This window comes from Dermacentor albipictus, chromosome 2, assembly GCF_038994185.2.
Source record: "Dermacentor albipictus isolate Rhodes 1998 colony chromosome 2, USDA_Dalb.pri_finalv2, whole genome shotgun sequence".
Lineage (NCBI taxonomy): Eukaryota > Metazoa > Arthropoda > Arachnida > Ixodida > Ixodidae > Dermacentor > Dermacentor albipictus.
Window position 1 is genome coordinate 379,369 of NC_091822.1, and position 17,599 is coordinate 396,967.

General features: G+C 49.4%; 1 protein-coding gene across 1 annotated transcript; it reads left to right on the top strand.

The window, feature by feature from the left end:
• Window positions 1-521: 521 nt before the first annotated feature.
• On the top strand, window positions 522-13,260 carry LOC135918878 (uncharacterized). The gene is made up of 3 exons (XM_070532745.1): window positions 522-647; window positions 750-1,008; window positions 12,260-13,260. The coding sequence occupies exons 1-3, from the start codon at window positions 522-524 to the stop codon at window positions 13,258-13,260; spliced, it is 1,386 nt and encodes a 461-aa protein (XP_070388846.1).
• Window positions 13,261-17,599: the final 4,339 nt, after the last annotated feature.

A 17,599-nucleotide genomic window follows, 5' to 3' on the forward strand; every position in this document is an offset into this window, starting at 1 on the left:
TAGGGCACTTGCAAGACAGTTTCTTGATGGCCTAGTTCCTAGAAGGTATTTAGAACAAAAACAGTGTCAACTGATTGGAAAAGGAAAGGGGACAGACACAGTGCTCACTTATGACTCAAGGTTTTTTTTGTGTGTTTGTGTGTGCAGTAATATATACGAGGTGGGTTCGAAAAGAAACCGAACTTCTGAAATAGCGTGCCAATCAGCAGAGGGAGCGCGCTGCGGCTAGTGAGCGCATGTAGCGGCAGGTTTAGACAACAAACTGCCATTTTCCGCGTTTCGCTCTGACCGTTGTTGGCGAGCTACAGCCGCTGAAGTGAGCACATGAACAAGCTGCTCTTCGGATTGGTGCCAAAGTGACAATGAAGGAAGTGGAAGAACAGTGTGTGTGTGTGAAGTTCTGCTACAAACTTGGGAAAACTTTCACAGAGACTTTTCAGTTGCTTAGCCAAGCATACGGGGAGGACTATGCGAGTCGCACGCAGTGCTATGGTTGGTTCAAGCGTTTTGAAGAGGGAAGAATGTTGGTCGGTGACGATCCCAAGCCTGGACAACCTTCCACATCCACAGATGATTACCACATTGAGAGAGTTCGAACTGTGATTCGTGGAATTCGTTGTTTGACTGTTCGAGAAGTCGCTGATGAAGTGGGTATCAGCGTAGGATCATGTCATGAAATTTTGAGTGACAAACTAGGGATGCGTCGTGTCAGTGCAAAATTTGTGCCATGTTTGTTGTCTGGTGCACAGAAGCAGAGCCGTGTTGAAATCAGCCAGGAAATGCTTACCACTGCCACTGACGATGAAATCTTTCTTAAGAACATCATAACAGCCGATGAGACATGGGTTTATGCCTACAATGTTGAAACGAAAGTGCAGTCGTCGCAGTGGGTGGCCAAAGGTTCTCCTTGTCCAAAAAAAGCACGCATGAGTCGGTCAAAAATGAAGGTGATGTTGGTTGTGTTTTTTGACTGCAAAGGCATTGCCCATCAGGAATTTGTGCCACATGGTTAGATGGTAAACAAAGAAGTTTGCCAGGGAACCCTAGCATGTTTGAGGGATTCTGTGTGGAGTAAGAGGCCTGAATTGTGGGAAAATCAGGCTTGAATGTTGCATCATGACAATGCCCTGGCTCACATGTCGCTCCTTGTCCGCAGCTACTTAGCGAAACACCACACTTCTTTTGTGCCCCGCCCACCATATTCTCCGGACCTAGACCCTTTCCAAATCGTAGAGGAGATCCAGGACAATGCGAGAAGAGACCTGCATGCCATTCCAGAAATTGCATTCCAGGAGGCTTTCCAAAATGGAAGAAAAGAAACATTCACAAATTAATTGTAATACAGAAAAAAGTTATTCGCCATATCGAAAATTCCCCATACGATTCCCATACGCGGGATTTGTTTCAGTCACTTAATGTCCTTTCTGTCAAGCATGCATACATATTTAACCTGTTCTTAAAATACCAGACCAGCTTAAGACGCACAAATGAGCATTTTCTTCGAATGAGCTGCCTCAAAAAACCATTGCAGCTGCCGTACAGCGTAAGGCAAAGAGAAATATGGGATTTGCATTTTTCCCGAACTAATAATGGTTTTAACAGGTTATAATATCGTGTACCATTCCTGCTAAATAGCCTTGAAAAGAGGCATATAGACCCGAGGACCATCACTAGAAAACAATGGAAAGAATTTTTAATGGCAAACGACGGTCTTCAACCTTAAAAAAAAGAAAGAAAGGGGAAAAAGGCGAAGGGAAAAATGTAATGTAAACGTTTTCTGTTATAGTGCAGGTCACTTGTTTTCGTATTACCTTTGTATGATTCTTTATTGTCTGTACGACCTGAGTGAAAATGGTCTAAATTGGACCAGAAATGCGTTTTTTATCCTTCCATTTTCTTTATATGTTTTCAGACATGTTGGCCTGTACGTGAGATGCTATTGTACGTGAATACATTTGTCATAGATTCCTTTTCCTCAATATTGTCACGTGGTAGTGACGGTGAAGAAAGAACACTGTAGCAGTACTGTGAAAGACAGAACTAGCTTTTATTGGGCGAACCTGTGCCCACAAAACAGGATACACTTAAAGCACAACGATAGCGGCGAACACAGTCGGCGATCGTCGAAAATCTGATCAGCGGGTCAAGTGCGTCGGCTTTTATAGAGCAGTCGTCGAATGTTCCAGACTAATCGTTCGGACCCATGTGCCTTCCACAAAGTTCTACACCATTCGCGTTACGCGATGAAATCAGATAACACAAGGTTCGGCGACAACAGACAGCCAGGTAGAAGCATCGATAACTTTCCAGAAACATCGGATACATTCAGGCGCGTCCCTCGCTGTGCGATTACAGTTGTTAAGCGGCGAAACGTGGTCGCCCGATAAAGATAAGTACACGTGTCAATACCCCCCTCTTAAAAAGCATCGACCCGATGCTACATACAAGCGAAATAAAAACACCCGTAGCAAAGAAAACACCAACAAAAAATAAGGAATTTCGTCAGCGTCCGTAAAAGGGTTTAAGGCGCACCACGTGGACCACTTCAGATCGTGCGCGGCGCCGCTGTGAATGCGAAATGCCGTCTGGCACGACCTCATAGTCCAGAGCGCCAATACGTCGGGTGACCTTGTAGGGCCCGAAATAGCGTCGGAGTAGTTTCTCACTGAGTCCTCGTCGGCGTATCGGTGTCCAAACCCAAACACGATCGCCGGGCTGGTACTCAACAAACCGTCGTCGGAGGTTGTAGTGTCGGCTGTCGGTCCGCTGTTGGTTCTTGATCCGTAGGCGGGCGAGCTGTCGGGCTTCTTCGGCGCGCTGGAGATAGCTAGCGACGTCAACATTCTCTTCGTCAGTGACGTGGGGCAGCATGGCGTCGAGCGTCGTCGTCGGGTTCCTGCCGTAAACCAGCTTAAACGGCGTGATCTGTGTTGTTTCTTGCACCGCCGTGTTGTAAGCAAATGTTACGTACGGCAGGACGGCATCCCAGGTCTTGTGTTCGACGTCGACGTACATCGCTAGCATGTCGGCGAGGGTCTTATTCAGCCGCTCCGTAAGGCCATTCGTCTGCGGGTGGTAGGCCGTGGTCCTCCTGTGCCTTGTCTGACTGTATTTCAGAATGGCTTGGGTGAGCTCCGCTGTAAAGGCCGTTCCTCTGTCGGTGATGAGGACTTCTGGGGCGCCATGTCGAAGCAGGATGTTTTCGACAAAAAATTTCGCCACTTCGGCTGCGCTACCTTTCGGCAGTGCTTTAGTTTCAGCGAAGCGGGTGAGGTAGTCTGTCGCCACGACGATCCACTTATTTCCGGTTGTTGACGTCGGAAAGGGTCCCAGCAAGTCCATCCCGATCTGCTGGAATGGTCGGCAAGGAGGCTCGATTGGCTGTAGTAATCCGGCTGGCCTTGTCGGCGGTGTCTTACGTCGCTGACAGTCTCGGCATGTTCTGACATAATGGGCGACGTCGGCGGTCAGGCGCGGCCAATAATACTTTTGTTGTATCCTCGAGAGTGTCCGGGAAAAACCGAGGTGTCCAGCGGTCGAATCGTCATGTAGGGCATGCAATACTTCTGGACGAAGTCCTGACGGGACAACAAGAAGGTAGTTGGCGCGGACTGGCGAGAAGTTCTTCTTCACTAGTAGACTGTCTTGAAGCGTGAAGGAAGATAATCCGCGCTTAAATGCCCTGGGGACAACGTCGGTGTGCCCTTCCAAATAATCGACGAGGCCTTTAAGTTCCGGGTCCGCTCGTTGTTGTTCGGCGAAATCTTCCGCGCTTATTATTCCAAGGAAGGCGTCGTCATCCTCGTCATTTTGCGGCGGCGGGTCAATGGGGGCGCGGGATAGGCAATCGGCGTCTGAGTGTTTTCGTCCGGACTTGTATGTTACGGTGATGTCGTATTCCTGTAGTCTGAGGCTCCACCGTGCCAGCCGTCCTGAGGGATCCTTTAAATTCGCTAGCCAACACAAGGCGTGATGGTCGCTGACGACTTTGAATGGCCTGCCATATAGGTAAGGGCGAAATTTCGATGTAGCCCAAACGATGGCGAGGCATTCCTTTTCGGTTGTAGAATAATTGCCTTCCGCTTTTGACAACGACCGGCTAGCGTAAGCTATCACGTGTTCATGTCCATCTTTTCTCTGGACCAGGACGGCGCCGAGGCCTAGGCTACTGGCGTCAGTATGGATTTCTGTATCGGCGTACTCGTCGAAGTGCGCAAGTACCGGCGGCGACTGCATGCGTCGTTTGAGTTCTTCAAATGCGTCGGCCTGCGGCGTTTCCCACTTGAACTCAACATCACATTTAGTTAGACGTGTCAACGGCTCGGCGATGCGTGAAAAGTCCTTGACAAAGCGCCTGTAGTAGGCACACATGCCAAGGAATCTACGCACTGCCTTCTTGTCGGTGGGCTGCGGGAACTTTGCGATGGCAGCTGTTTTCTGCGGGTCGGGGCGTACTCCGGATTTACTGATGACGTGGCCTAGGAACAGAAGCTCGTCGTAAGCGAAGCGGCATTTTTCTGGCTTCAGAGTGAGCCCTGATGACTTGATGGCCTCTAGTACTGTGGCAAGCCGCCTAAGGTGATCGTCGAAATTTCCGGCGAATACAACGACGTCATCCAAGTAAACGAGACAGGTCTGCCATTTCAATCCCGCTAAAACCGTGTCCATCACGCGCTGGAACGTTGCAGGCGCCGAGCACAGTCCAAATGGCATAACCTTGAACTCGTAGAGGCCGTCTGGGGTGATGAAGGCGGTCTTTTCGCGATCTCTTTCGTCGACTTCTATTTGCCAATAGCCAGACTTGAGGTCCATCGAGGAGAAGTACTTAGCGTTGCAAAGCCTATCCAATGCGTCGTCTATCCGTGGAAGGGGGTATACGTCCTTCTTCGTGATCTTGTTCAGACGACGATAATCGACGCAGAAACGTAGGGTTCCATCCTTTTTCTTCACCAGGACAACAGGGGATGCCCACGGGCTTTTCGACGTCTGGATGATGTCGTCGCGCAGCATTTCGTCGACTTGTTCTCTTATAGCTTCGCGTTCTCGCGGCGAAACTCGGTAAGGGCTTTGGCGGAGTGGTCGAGCGTACTCCTCGGTGATTATGCGATGCTTGGCGACTGGTGTTTGTCGAATCCTCGATGTCGTCGAAAAGCAGTGTTTGTATCGTCGGAGCAGACTTCTGAGCTGCTGTTGCTTAATCACTGGGAGACTCGGATTAATGTCGTAGTCTGGTTCGGGAACCGTGGTCGTCGGGGTAGATGTGGCGGAATCCGAGAGGACAAACGCATTACTGGTTTCCACAATTTCCTCGATGTACGCGATCGTCGTGCCCTTGTTGATGTGCTTGAACTCCGGGCTGAAGTTTGTCAGCAACACTTCAGTTTTCCCTCCATGCAGTCGAGCGATCCCTCTTGCGACGCAAATTTCACGGTCTAGCAGGAGGCGTTGGTCGCCTTCGATTACACCTTCTACGTCAGCGGGTATTTCGGTGCCGACCGAAATAACAATGCTGGAGCGGGGCGGGACGCTCACTTGGTCTTCGAGCACACTCAAGGTGTGGTGACTACGAGGGCTCTCCGGCGGTATCGCTTTATCTTCCGACAGCGTTATTGACTTCGACTTCAGGTCGATGACTGCGCCGTGTTGGTTCAGGAAGTCCATACCGAGAATGACGTCTCGAGAACACTGTTGGAGGATAACGAAGGTGGCAGGGTAAGTCCGGTCATGAATGGTTATCCTTGCCGTGCAGATTCCAGTCGGCGTAATCAGGTGTCCTCCAGCGGTGCGAATTTGAGGGCCTTCCCATGCAGTCTTAACCTTCTTCAACTTTGCGGCGATGTGTCCACTCATGACGGAGTAATCAGCACCGGTGTCCACTAAGGCGGTAACTGCGTGGCCGTCGAGAAGCACGTCGAGGTCGGTGGTTCTTTGTCTGGCGTTGCAGTTAGGTCTTGGCGTCGGATCACGGCTGCGTCGTGTTGAACTGAAGCTGGAACGTCGCGTCGTCAAGCCGTCTTTCGTCGGTGTAGTCTTGGCTTCCTGACTTCGTCGGGTCGGCGGCGTGTCGTCATTAGGTCGTCGAGATCGTTTCTTTGTCGTCTTCGTCGGCGGCGGAGGATCTTCGTCAGTTCGACGAACAGCAACCGCACCTCCATCGGTTGCTGCTTTTAGTTTTCCGGATATGGGCTCGCAGAGCGGCCCCGGGCTGGGCCGGTATATGGTCGGCGCTGCGGCGACAGGTAGCGTCCTGGTGACGGCGAACGGGACGGCCGTCGAGGGCTCCACTGAGTAGCGGCGAGGTAATCGGCGATGTCACGTGGGCGCTCGCCAAGCTGTGGACGCGGCGCGTTGACGGCGAAACCTCGCAGTCCCATCTCCCGGTACGGACATCGTCGGTAGACGTGACCCGCTTCTCCGCAGTGGTAGCAGAGCGGGCGGTGGTCAGGAGCACGCCAGATGTCCGTCTTCCTCGCGTAGGTGCGCTGGGCGACGGGTGGTCGTGCTGGCGGCGGCGGCGGTGGTCGACGGAATTGCGGCGTTACGGGGCCCTGACGCGGCCGTGGAAGGGGACCTTGACGGCGGGCGACGGCGGCGTAGCTCATCGCTTGCGGCTGAGGCTGCGGCGGTTCTGGTTGCACCTCAGGAACTCCAAGCGATCGGTGCACCTCTTCTTTTACGATGTCGGCGATCGAGGCCACTTGAGGCTGCGACGAAGGCAAGACCTTGCGCAGTTCTTCGCGCACAATGGCCCTGATGGTCTCGCGCAGATCGTCCGTGGCCAGTGACTGAACTCCGGCGTAGTTTGTCGAGGTCGTGCGGCGGTCGAATTGCCGGTTTCGCATCTCGAGTGTCTTCTCGATGCTGGTGGCCTCGCGAAGAAACTCGTCGATGGTCTTCGGTGGGCTTCGTACCATTGCGCCGAAAAGTTCTTCCTTCACACCACGCATGAGAAGGCGGACTTTCTTCTCTTCGGGCATATCCGGGTCGGCGTGGCGGAAGAGACGTTTCATTTCTTCCGTGAAGATAGCAACGTTCTCGTTCGGTAGCTGCACTCGGGCGTCCAGCATGGCTTCGGCCCTTTCCTTGCGCACGACGCTCGTAAAGGTGCGCAGGAAGCCGCTACGGAAGAGGTCCCATGTCGTTAAGGTCGACTCCCGGTTCTCAAACCACGTTCTGGCGGCGTCTTCTAAGGCGAAGTAGACATGCCGCAGCTTGTCGTCGGAGTCCCAGTTGTTGAATGTCGCGATTCACTCGTAGGTCTCCAGCCAGGATTCCGGGTCTTCAGTCACTGCTCCATGGAAGGTCGGTGGGTCCCGGGGTTGTTGTAAGATAACGGGGGACGCTGGGGCAGCCATTGAGGTTGTCTTGACCACAATCTTCTTTGTCGCCTCAGGTAGAAGTCCGTGCTCTGGGGGCAGTCCTTGCAGTCTGCGGCTAGCACGCTGGTCTTGGGCGGTGTCGGTTTTGTCCTCGGGCTTCGGGCTTGGATCGCGGCTTTGCGGGGGCGTTCGGTACATGAACGCACTAGCACCTCCACCAGATGTCACGTGGTAGTGACGGTGAAGAAAGAACACTGTAGCAGTACTGTGAAAGACAGAACTAGCTTTTATTGGGCGAACCTGTGCCCACAAAACAGGATACACTTAAAGCACAACGATAGCGGCGAACACAGTCGGCGATCGTCGAAAATCTGATCAGCGGGTCAAGTGCGTCGGCTTTTATAGAGCAGTCGTCGAATGTTCCAGACTAATCGTTCGGACCCATGTGCCTTCCACAAAGTTCTACACCATTCGCGTTACGCGATGAAATCAGATAACACAAGGTTCGGCGACAACAGACAGCCAGGTAGAAGCATCGATAACTTTCCAGAAACATCGGATACATTCAGGCGCGTCCCTCGCTGTGCGATTACAGTTGTTAAGCGGCGAAACGTGGTCGCCCGATAAAGATAAGTACACGTGTCAATATGTTTTCAGACATGTTCGCCTGTACGTGGGATGCTATTGTACGCGAATACATTTGTCTTGTTTTTTTTTTCTGTGAGATGCAACACATATATGTAAACAATATGTATTTACTATGAGTGTAAAACTTTCTCGCTGCCAGTTAAACAGGGGCAAGGGCCTCGTCAAGCTGCTTGTAGCAGCTTTTATGCTCTTGTCCTAGCATTCTTTTTTTCATACGCGGAAGAATGCTGAATAAAGATTTGATTTCATTTGATTTGGAAGAGTGCATTGCCAGTAGAGGGGACTATTTTGAAGGGGACAGCACTTAAGATGTTGTACCATAAGCAGCAAAGCTGTTATAGCAAAAGTTCAGTTTCTTTTTCAACACACCTCATATGCATGGAAAGGGTGGGGTTCAAGGCAGGTGCAACAAAAACGCCCAATGTGAGGTCGAATGTAGAGTTTAATGTCCAAACCACAGCAGTAAGCTGGTAACCTTTAAATGGTAAGCAGAACAGTAATGCTACGGGAACTGTCATGCCCTTCATAATTGTAACAACCGTCGGAATGTTGAAGTGTCTTTTCAATGTCCCATTAATTTCCACTATTCTCATTCTAAATGGGCAAATGCACCTCCATTCATTTACCATAAGACATATCAAGAGGTCAACCCCACTAATGCTAGTTCTTTCTAGGTAGCTGAAGCAAAATAGCATTTCGTTCAGTCAGTATTGATGCAAGTTTTCAAACACTCCTATCATGAAATAGCTCAGTTGTCCATCTTGAGCAAGGCAGTTATTAGCTGGTATAATGTCAGAATTTGTTTATCATTTACTGGTAGACCTGCTGATGATAATGTAAGCAGAATGCTGCTGAGACCATTGAGAAAGTGTGAAAAAGAAAATAATTATTGCATTGTTCCAGCCATCATTCCCTAAGGTGTCCACCCTGCCCCATCGTAAGCAATCACTTCACATCCCAGCATGCATATCTTGCACATTTCTTTATTTCACTCTTTCTCTATTGTGGCCTGGCCATATTAGGACTGGCCATATTAGCTTAAAGCACTAGAAATCACTAACAATGACATCAGCATTGCCGCTGAGGAAAGACTGAAGTTAAAGAAAACAGAACAAAATCATACAAGGAAAGTAAGGAACACACATGAGCACCTATTCACAACTGGAAGTTTATTGGTGGAAAAACAGGTACAACACAAATTGATAAGGAAAAAAATGTTCACGGAAAAACTGTACATGTGTAACATAACCTTGTGGGTGCATAAAGAAAAAAAGACTAAATGTGAACCTCATCACCCAATGGGTCCCTGAAACTATTTTATTGGTGTGTTACCTACACGTACACAGTATCTCTCCTCGAATGGTTACTCAAAAAAAGCTTCATGTCACCATGCTATATAAAGAGCTGAAAGTGGTTAAAAGTTACCCCACTCTAAAGCCTTTCCTCTCCAATGTCACTTTTATTCTATGTGGCCTTGGCTATGTCCTGCCTCATTGGACACGACATCGTACAGTGACAGTAGTGTTGGCTACTTGCAGTTGACTTGAACCTAGTGTGTTCCCGTATGACTTAGAGATGCAGCTTTTTTTGTGATTGTAGTGATGATGGCCTCAAAACGAAGTTTACATAGAGCGCTTACGTTTTGTACAGTGTGCAGTCGCGGTAACTTACTCTCTGCACTCACCTGCAGTACTAGAATATAAGTGCAATATGTACAGTGCAAGTTTCTGCCACCACATGTACCCCTCTGCTGCTTTGCTTTGGTTGCTGTCGTCACTGTGCTATTGTTAAACATTATTCACTCTTTTATTTTCACTCTTTGCCTGCACATCTACAGCCTGGCACATCTATAGCAAAGCCCTGCTTTTGTGGAGAAACTCTAATTCATACCTTCCCTACCACACACATACAAATGTACTATCGACCCAAAAAGTTAACGAATGAAGGGATCTCACAAAAAGCTGAATATCTCCGCAGCCTCAAAACGAAGCCTGGTATTCCCATTTCCAGCCTCTACTAGTATATGCGAACATTGTGATGTACGGTTTTACTGGCTACCTCTAAAGGCTGCTCGGATATTTAGCGTTTTCTGAGATCCCGTGGTCCGTAAACTTTTTTAGTTGATAGTATGTGTGTAGATAACAGTGGCAGACAATCTGCTATCTCAGGCAAGTCTACCATTGGACTCAAGAAACATCTACATGTCTTACATTAGTGTGTTTACTTTTACAGGTACATCAATTACTATGTCTTCATATCCTACTAAAAATAAGCTAAATGAGGAGGCTTGCTTTGTGTATTCTTAATGATGTCATGTGGGAAGCCAATCCACTTCATGAAAACTCAAAATAATTTCAGAGCCCTGAAAACGAAGCTTTTTTTCCCTACTCGTCAGGTGTTTCACAATCTGCACTGATGGTATTCTTCTCGAGTATGGCTGGAGTACATATTTGTGCTGTGCGAATGTTCAAAATGTCAAATGTAAATCAAATAGCTGTTGACCATTTGACTTGTATTCAATTGGAGAACACGCAATTAGAAGTTATCAAATCTTCCTTTCTGTCAATAATTGCACATACTGGAATCTTTAGGGAGAAAGTCAGGTGCATGTGGTGACCATTCTGAAAGGGAACTGCAGTTCCCGAGCGGACATATACAGCAGGTACTTTTTTGCTTTGCTTAGTAATTTCTAGTCGCGCAGTAAGGATGCCTCGCCTTTAGGCAGCCAACGGATTTTTCTCAATTGAGGCTGTAAAAATTATCATTTGGACAATGTGAACATGTTCCTTATGTCATCTTGGTGCGGCAGATACTATCACCTTTCAGTCACTCTCATTTACAAACTTATCAGTTGACCAGAAGCCTGGTTGTGACTGGCATTACATGTGTCAAACAATCTAAAAATCAGGGTGTCTACCAACCGGGAAAACCGGGAAAACCGGGAATTCTCAGGGAATTTGTATAGTCTGGAAAAACTCAGGGAAAACTGAGGGAATTTGTGCCTTTCTCAAGGAAAAGTCGCAGTAATGCTGGCTCGAGTAACAGACAGGACGCACTTTATACGATTCGTACGAAGCGCGTTTTCTCCAGAGCCATCGCCGGGCTCCCGCACTGTACTTTCTAGAGAACGTGCCAGGAAAGCGGCAAAAAGCGCAGCGCTTCAAATTTCTAAGCGAGTCGAAATTATGCGGACACTTCCCGGCGCCAAGTACTGCAGAAAACGGGCTTCGTAAGGCTCGCAATCAAGTTTTTCGACGGTCGCCGGCGTCCCCCCTCCCCCCCTCCCCCCCACTTGTTGTTTCCCAGCCGAGAAAGCTCCAGCGAAGCGGCAGAAAGCGTTGCGAGCGAGACTATAAACTCGCGGACAACTTTCTACGGGGGCGGAGCTTCTGCCCATGTGTTACCGCGCCAACTAGTCCGTCAGCGCTTGACAGTGCTTTCGGTTGCTCGGAGAAGACGCTGAATCGACGCTGCTTCCGCGAGCGGCGGTTCCCTTTTGTCCAGACGGGGAAGGGAAAAGCCTCCAAATAAGTAACCTTTTACGTTCAGTGGTGTGTTTTGTTTTATTTAACTGTTTCTAATAAGATGTGTGTTTTCTCTTCCACAGCTTAAACTAACGTGGATGAAAACGCGGGACTCTTCAGAAGGGCTCACTTGCGCGCGCTTTGCCTCCGTAGCTTTCCCTGCAGAGCCACAGAAAGTTGTCGCTACGCTTCCGCTTTCCAGTACGAGTCTTAAACGAACTTTTCCTGCGCAATGCTTCGATGGAAGCGTCCATTTCTACCTTGAGGGGTGGCACGCGCGGGACGCAGGCGGCAAAGCAGAGGGCGACTATAGCTTCGCGCCCTGCCATAACGCTGCCGCGAGCTGCCGACGCTGGCAGAGATACAAAGTATGGAATCGTGTCGCATTTTTTAAGTTTTAGTGACCTCGTTCTGACCCGACTTGGTTTAGTTACAGCAGTGGTGCAGCAGGCAAGCTTTGTTCGGTGTCAAGTATGAGCGCGTCCAAGTGTACTTTCGTCCAGGACTGGACGAATCCGAAACATTGTGAGTTTGCCACCTGGGTTAGGCCCGTTGAAAATAACGCGAACGCGGCGTACTGTACGCTATGCAGAAAGCAGCTTTCGCTGAGCAACATGGGAAGAAGAGCGCTGACAAGTCACGCTGTAAGTAAGAAGCACCGACTTGCTGCAAACGGAGCCAGCACACCTTCTGTTGCTTCGTTTCTTACGCCGCCAGCAAGTGAACCATCGGGCGCTGTTGTGACCAAAGCTGGGCCAGTGGCGTGAGGTTCTGCGCCGCCTTCATCTTCTTCAACCACAGCTACGGACATCCAACCCGAGCGTGCAGCAAAGGATATTTTTCAACGTGACACAGAAGTGGTAAATGCTGAGGTGTTGTGGTGTCTCAATGCTGTCATGACGCACACATCATTCCGTGCTGCCGCGGCATCGGCTTCTCTGTTCCCGTTGATGTTCCCATCATCAGCTACTGCCAAGAAAGTGCAGCTTGGCAAAGATAAGGTGGGATATACTATTGTCTATGGCCTCGCACCTTTCTTTAGAGAGAGCCTCGTGTCGGAATTGAACCAAGCCTCCTACCTCGTCTTAGCGTTTGACGAATCGTTAAACAAAGTTGCACAGAAGGAGCAAATGGACGTGTTGGTTCACTTTTGGTCGGATGCAGAGGGAAGCGTGAAAACACGCTACCTGACGTCATGCTTTCTTGGGCGCACGCGAGCTGAAGAATTGGTGTCCGCATTTAAAAGTGCCACTGATGGACTCTCACGTTCGAAAATTCTTCAGATATCAATGGACGGGCCAAACGTCAACATGAAGTTTCGCCGTGAGATCAAGCAAGAACTGTGTGAATCCAATGACGGCCGCCAAATTCTCGACGTTGGAAGCTGTGGCCTTCATGTGGTGAACGGCGCGTTCAAAACCGGACACGCGGCAACAGGATGGCAACTTGTGGAATTTCTCCGGGCTATGTACAATTTATTTAAATGCGTACTTGCCCGACGTGCTGAATACGCACGCATTACCGGGAGCAACATTTACCCTTTGAAGTTTTGCTCTGTGCGACGGCTTGAAAATGTTCGAGTAATTTCGAGGGCTCTTGAGGTTCTGCCTCACCTAAAGGTGTACGTTGAGTCGTGTCAAAACGAGAACAAGCGACCGACCAGCGCCAGTTACGGCGTCGTCGAAACATCCATCCAAGATCCTCTGTTGTCTGCAAAGCTAACTTTTATGCTTTGTATCGCGGAAGAATTGCAGCCGTTCCTGGCTTAGTTCCAGATGGATTCGCCTATGCTTCCATTTCTTGGTACAGCATTGGAAAATCTTCTGCGATCACTAATTAGTAGAATAGTGAAGAAAGAAGTGATGATGGCAGCGGACAGTCCGTTGAAGTTGATAAAGGTTGACATGGACCAGCATGCGAACGTTCTTGCGACGCCCAAGATCGACCTTGGCTTTGCTACGAAGAATGCGCTCCGAAAGGCCCCAAAACTTTCAGATGGTACTATTTTTGAGTTCAGAAGGGACTGCACCGCTTTCACAAAGAACTGCGCCAAAAAAATCGCGGAAAGGTCGCCGCTGAAATTTAAGCTGACGAGGGGATCGTCCTCTCTGAATCCCGCGTGCGCCCTGATTCCGGAGCTTGGGGAAAGGCGTTTCACTGATGCACTCGAAGTTGTGACGGAACACCAATGGATGACCGGAGCAGAAGCTGATCGGGCAATGCGGTCCTACAAGCATGTGTGCTCCTTAGCCTCGGCGCAAGCAGCGTTGAAAAATTTTAACAGGAGCACGGATCGGCTGGATACCCTTTGGGCAGGCATCTGTGGTTCACACAAGGAACTACTCACTTTTTCCAAGATGATTCTATCTCTTTCGCATGAAAATGCGTCTGTGGAGCGGGGATTTTCTGTTAACAAGGGCTGTCTTGTCGAAAATCAGAAGGAACAATCTCTGGTCGCCCAACGAATCGTCTTTGACTCCGTGTCATCGCCTGGAGGAGTTGCCAGCGTAGAAGTAACTAAGAGAATGCGTCAAATGGTCCGTGGGGCGAACGCACGGTGGAAGGAGGAGCTAGAAAGGAAGAAAACAGAAAGACCGACGCACTCAAGAACGAACGAGAAAGGAAGCGTGTCGCCGCATCTTTGAAGCAGCTCGAGCTAAAAAAAACAGAAAGTGTTGGCTGACGCCGAGATGCAGGTGTCCCTCATTCAAACTGAAATAAACTCTCTAAAACAGTGAACCGCAACACTGGGGCGTTGTGCGCGAGCTGAGCGTATATCAGGACGGTTGACGTTGACTTTGTAGCTGGTGAGAGAGAATCACTTGTGAGAAAGTTCGGGCCTCCAACCAAGATGGTTGCTATCACTTAATAAAAATAGCCCACTTTGAAAAATATTTGCTTCTGTGTGCGCCTCCTTTTTATTCGTATTTGACAATACACGACTCAATTTGCAAAGGGCTTTACCATTTTTTTATCGAGAATATTTTACTTGCTGTGCATTTTACTAAACCTTCTGTTTTCTTTTTGAATGAAGTAAACATTACACCTTACTATTCAAACTAGATTAAGTGTTTTTATAATTGCAGTAGCAATTATATGGACACTCCAGGTGCGTTTTTACCGTCGCCATCGCCGTGAGTCTCCGTATAAAGTCCAAGGGCGATAAAATCGTCGGCGTGCCCCGCATGCTGTATGTGCGGGTGAAAGCCTACGCGGGTGAGCCATCGACAGCGGCTCAATCTCGCGCACTCGACGGAGGAAAGCGGCGAGGAAGTGCACTGTCGCGGGCAAGGCACCAGGGGAACGGACAAGATGCTCATTTGAGGGATCGACTTCCGTTTGTGTTCAGGCATAGCCTCCTATGGTTCAGGCGCCAGTAAGAGCGGGCGCGAGAGAGAAGGTCTGGGTGCTTCTGCTCCTTGAATATATGACTCTGCCTAGGCACTACGGAGGAGGTTTCTTAGCGCATATGTGTAGGCGTTTGTCCCTAGGCGTGCCGGCATTGCGGAGTGGAGTCGAGTTTGTTTACGCACGGACGCTGGCTGCCGGCGCGGTAAAATAGGTGTAGCAGCGGGCACTGACGCCCGATGTGGCGACCGCTGTCTCAGACATGCTGCCTCGCGGCTGCGGCGCTCGCGCTCAGTCAGTTGAGCGCAAGTGCCTGAAAGGCAGCCGGTGACGATGACTGACTCAGCACCAGCGCCGCAGGCGCGAGAATGTCTGTCCGATGTACCTTCAGAGGCAAAGTTCTGACTGGTGTTGCAAAAGTCGTACGTGGGGCGCGGGTGTGCTCGGGCTTAGCGTCACAAGTTGACGGCTGGACGTAATTATGTTTATTCAATCGTCTGCTTTACTAATTGTAACAGCGTGTCATTATTTCGCAATATTGGCGGCACTTCCAGGACACCAAAGCTAGAACCCGGTCTGGTCCGTGGGTTGGGGCTCGCTGAGGCCTGCGCGTACCTGGGGTGTACAACATGGGATGTCCGCTATCGCGGAAGCCACTTTTTTATGCGAACACTCCTTGGTACGCTTCGGCCTCCGCGGCACCAACCCACGGGGCGCCTTGCTTCCAGCTTGGATCCCCCAGCTACCCGTTGGGTGCCCTGGAGATCCTGCGCTGTCTGCTTTATTATCACCTAAGGAGCTCTCCTGAGTCCTCCGTTTGCCGGTTACATGTGCGCTCCTGGAGAAGTGCTTGTCAAAAAATCCCATGTATCGTCGCGACGAAAAAAGCGACCCGCGACTTATACAACCTTGCCCCTTCAGAAACAGCGATCACCATTGGTATGGGGCGTCCGTGCCCACTGCTTCACCGTGCGGGCAGCCCGCGGACTCCGCACTCCGCAAAGCCGGCATGTCTAGGGACAAACGAATACAACACGCGCTAAGAAACCTCATCCGTAGTGCCTGGGCAGAGTCGTATTTTCAAGGAGCAAAAACCCCCAGATTGTCTCTCTCACGCCCGCTGTTACTCGCGCCTGCGCACAAACGGATGGCGATCCCTCAGTCTAGTGGGTAACGGTGGTGGTGGTGAGGGGAAGGGGGCGTTCTACTTCGGGCGGCCGCGCGCGCATGACCGGGCCGCTGTATCTTGAAACCCATCTGCGACAGGGACAGGGTCCGCCGTGCGCTGTTTACCACGCTTAGTTCGCGTTGAAGCGAGAGGCAGCACGAAAGTCAATTCGCTCATTGCTGCTGCCGCGCTTCCTCACTCCACCGTGGTGACAGCGATTTTCCGTGGTCATCAAGTGAGATGTGCTCACAGTTGCTTCTGCATGCGTGACACCATGCTTGTTAATTTAGTTAGTAAGTAAATGTTACAAACTTAAATGGCCAATAAAACTACTAGCCTTACTTCGTATAGCTGTCTACTAGTTTGCTATCGCGATCGATGCTTCGCCTTTCGGGCGAAGCTGCAACTTTTTTTTAACATGCTTATTAGAGAGTGACTGCATCGGGCCACATGGTGTCAGCCCGTCTCGACATAAAACAAAGTTCAGTGTCACTCAGGGAATTTAGCAAAACCAATCAGGGAAAACCTGGAAAACTCAGGGAATTTGGAAATGTCAACTTGGTAGACACCCTGAAAAAACATCTCTTCTAAAGCTTTCCGCGGTTTATTTTCCACCTCTTGAGTTTCAAAACCCGCCATAATGCCTTTGGCATTGTGTGCTGCTAATCCCAAGGGCGCGGAATCCAATTCCGACTGCAGCAGCTGCATTTCCACAGGGAAGAAATGCAAGAACACCTGTTTACCATGCATTGAATGCACATTGAAGAATTCCAGGTGGTCAAAATTAATTCGGAGTCCCCCACTATGGTGTGTCTCATAATCATGTCGTGGTTTTTGCACATAAAACCCCAGACTCACCTCTTGTTCCCTGTAAGTAGCATTCGTTACACGAATTTAAGGCCATACTGCTCCACTCGAGGCCTATATGTAGTAGGGGTTTTCATATTCTGATATTTCTGGATAGAATTAAATATGGATATTTGATGAAACTGACCTATTGAATATTGAATAACAAATATGTTCACATTACAGAGAAGTGTGGAGTATTCTTGAAAAAAAGAAACTTTACATTGCAAGGGTGGACTTTTAACATTGTTGGTACAACATTTTTTTTAATGCTTAGCGCAGAAACCATAGACAAGACAGGCGAGAGAAGAGACACACACAAGTGGTGCTTTCAACGATTTATTGGAAGTTGGATTACGGGTTTATACATGCAAGCATTTGCTACACACTAAGAAAAAAAAGAGTATCCCTTACTTTTTTCGAAGAGTCTGGACTCGTCACGTATATGACACACTTTGTGGGAGACACCCGAACTCTCTTTTGGCAGAGAGTCCCGAGACTATCTGTGCTCCATACAAGGTGTTCGCGTGACTCCGCACACAATAGTCATGCATACTCTGTTGTAGTAGTCGCCTATACCCTCTCAAAAGGGTTACAAGACTAGTGCTGAGGGAGTCGGTTAACAATTCTAGATGAGTCAGACGACTCAAGATAAAGTGTCACATGAACACTGCAAGAATGATTCAGGTAATTGTTCTAGATGAGTCTGATGACTCCAGCAGTGTGTCAAGTTACCCTTAGTGCGT

Coding starts and splice junctions, on each gene's coding strand:
- LOC135918878 (XM_070532745.1), top strand. CDS start 522: ATGTTGGTCGGTGACGATCCCAAGCCTGGACAACCTTCCACATCCACA. Junction 648..749: donor TTCGAGAAGTCGCTGATGAA/GTGGGTATCAGC, acceptor TCTGGTGCACAG/AAGCAGAGCCGTGTTGAAAT. Junction 1,009..12,259: donor TCAGGAATTTGTGCCACATG/GTTAGATGGTAA, acceptor CAGTGGCGTGAG/GTTCTGCGCCGCCTTCATCT.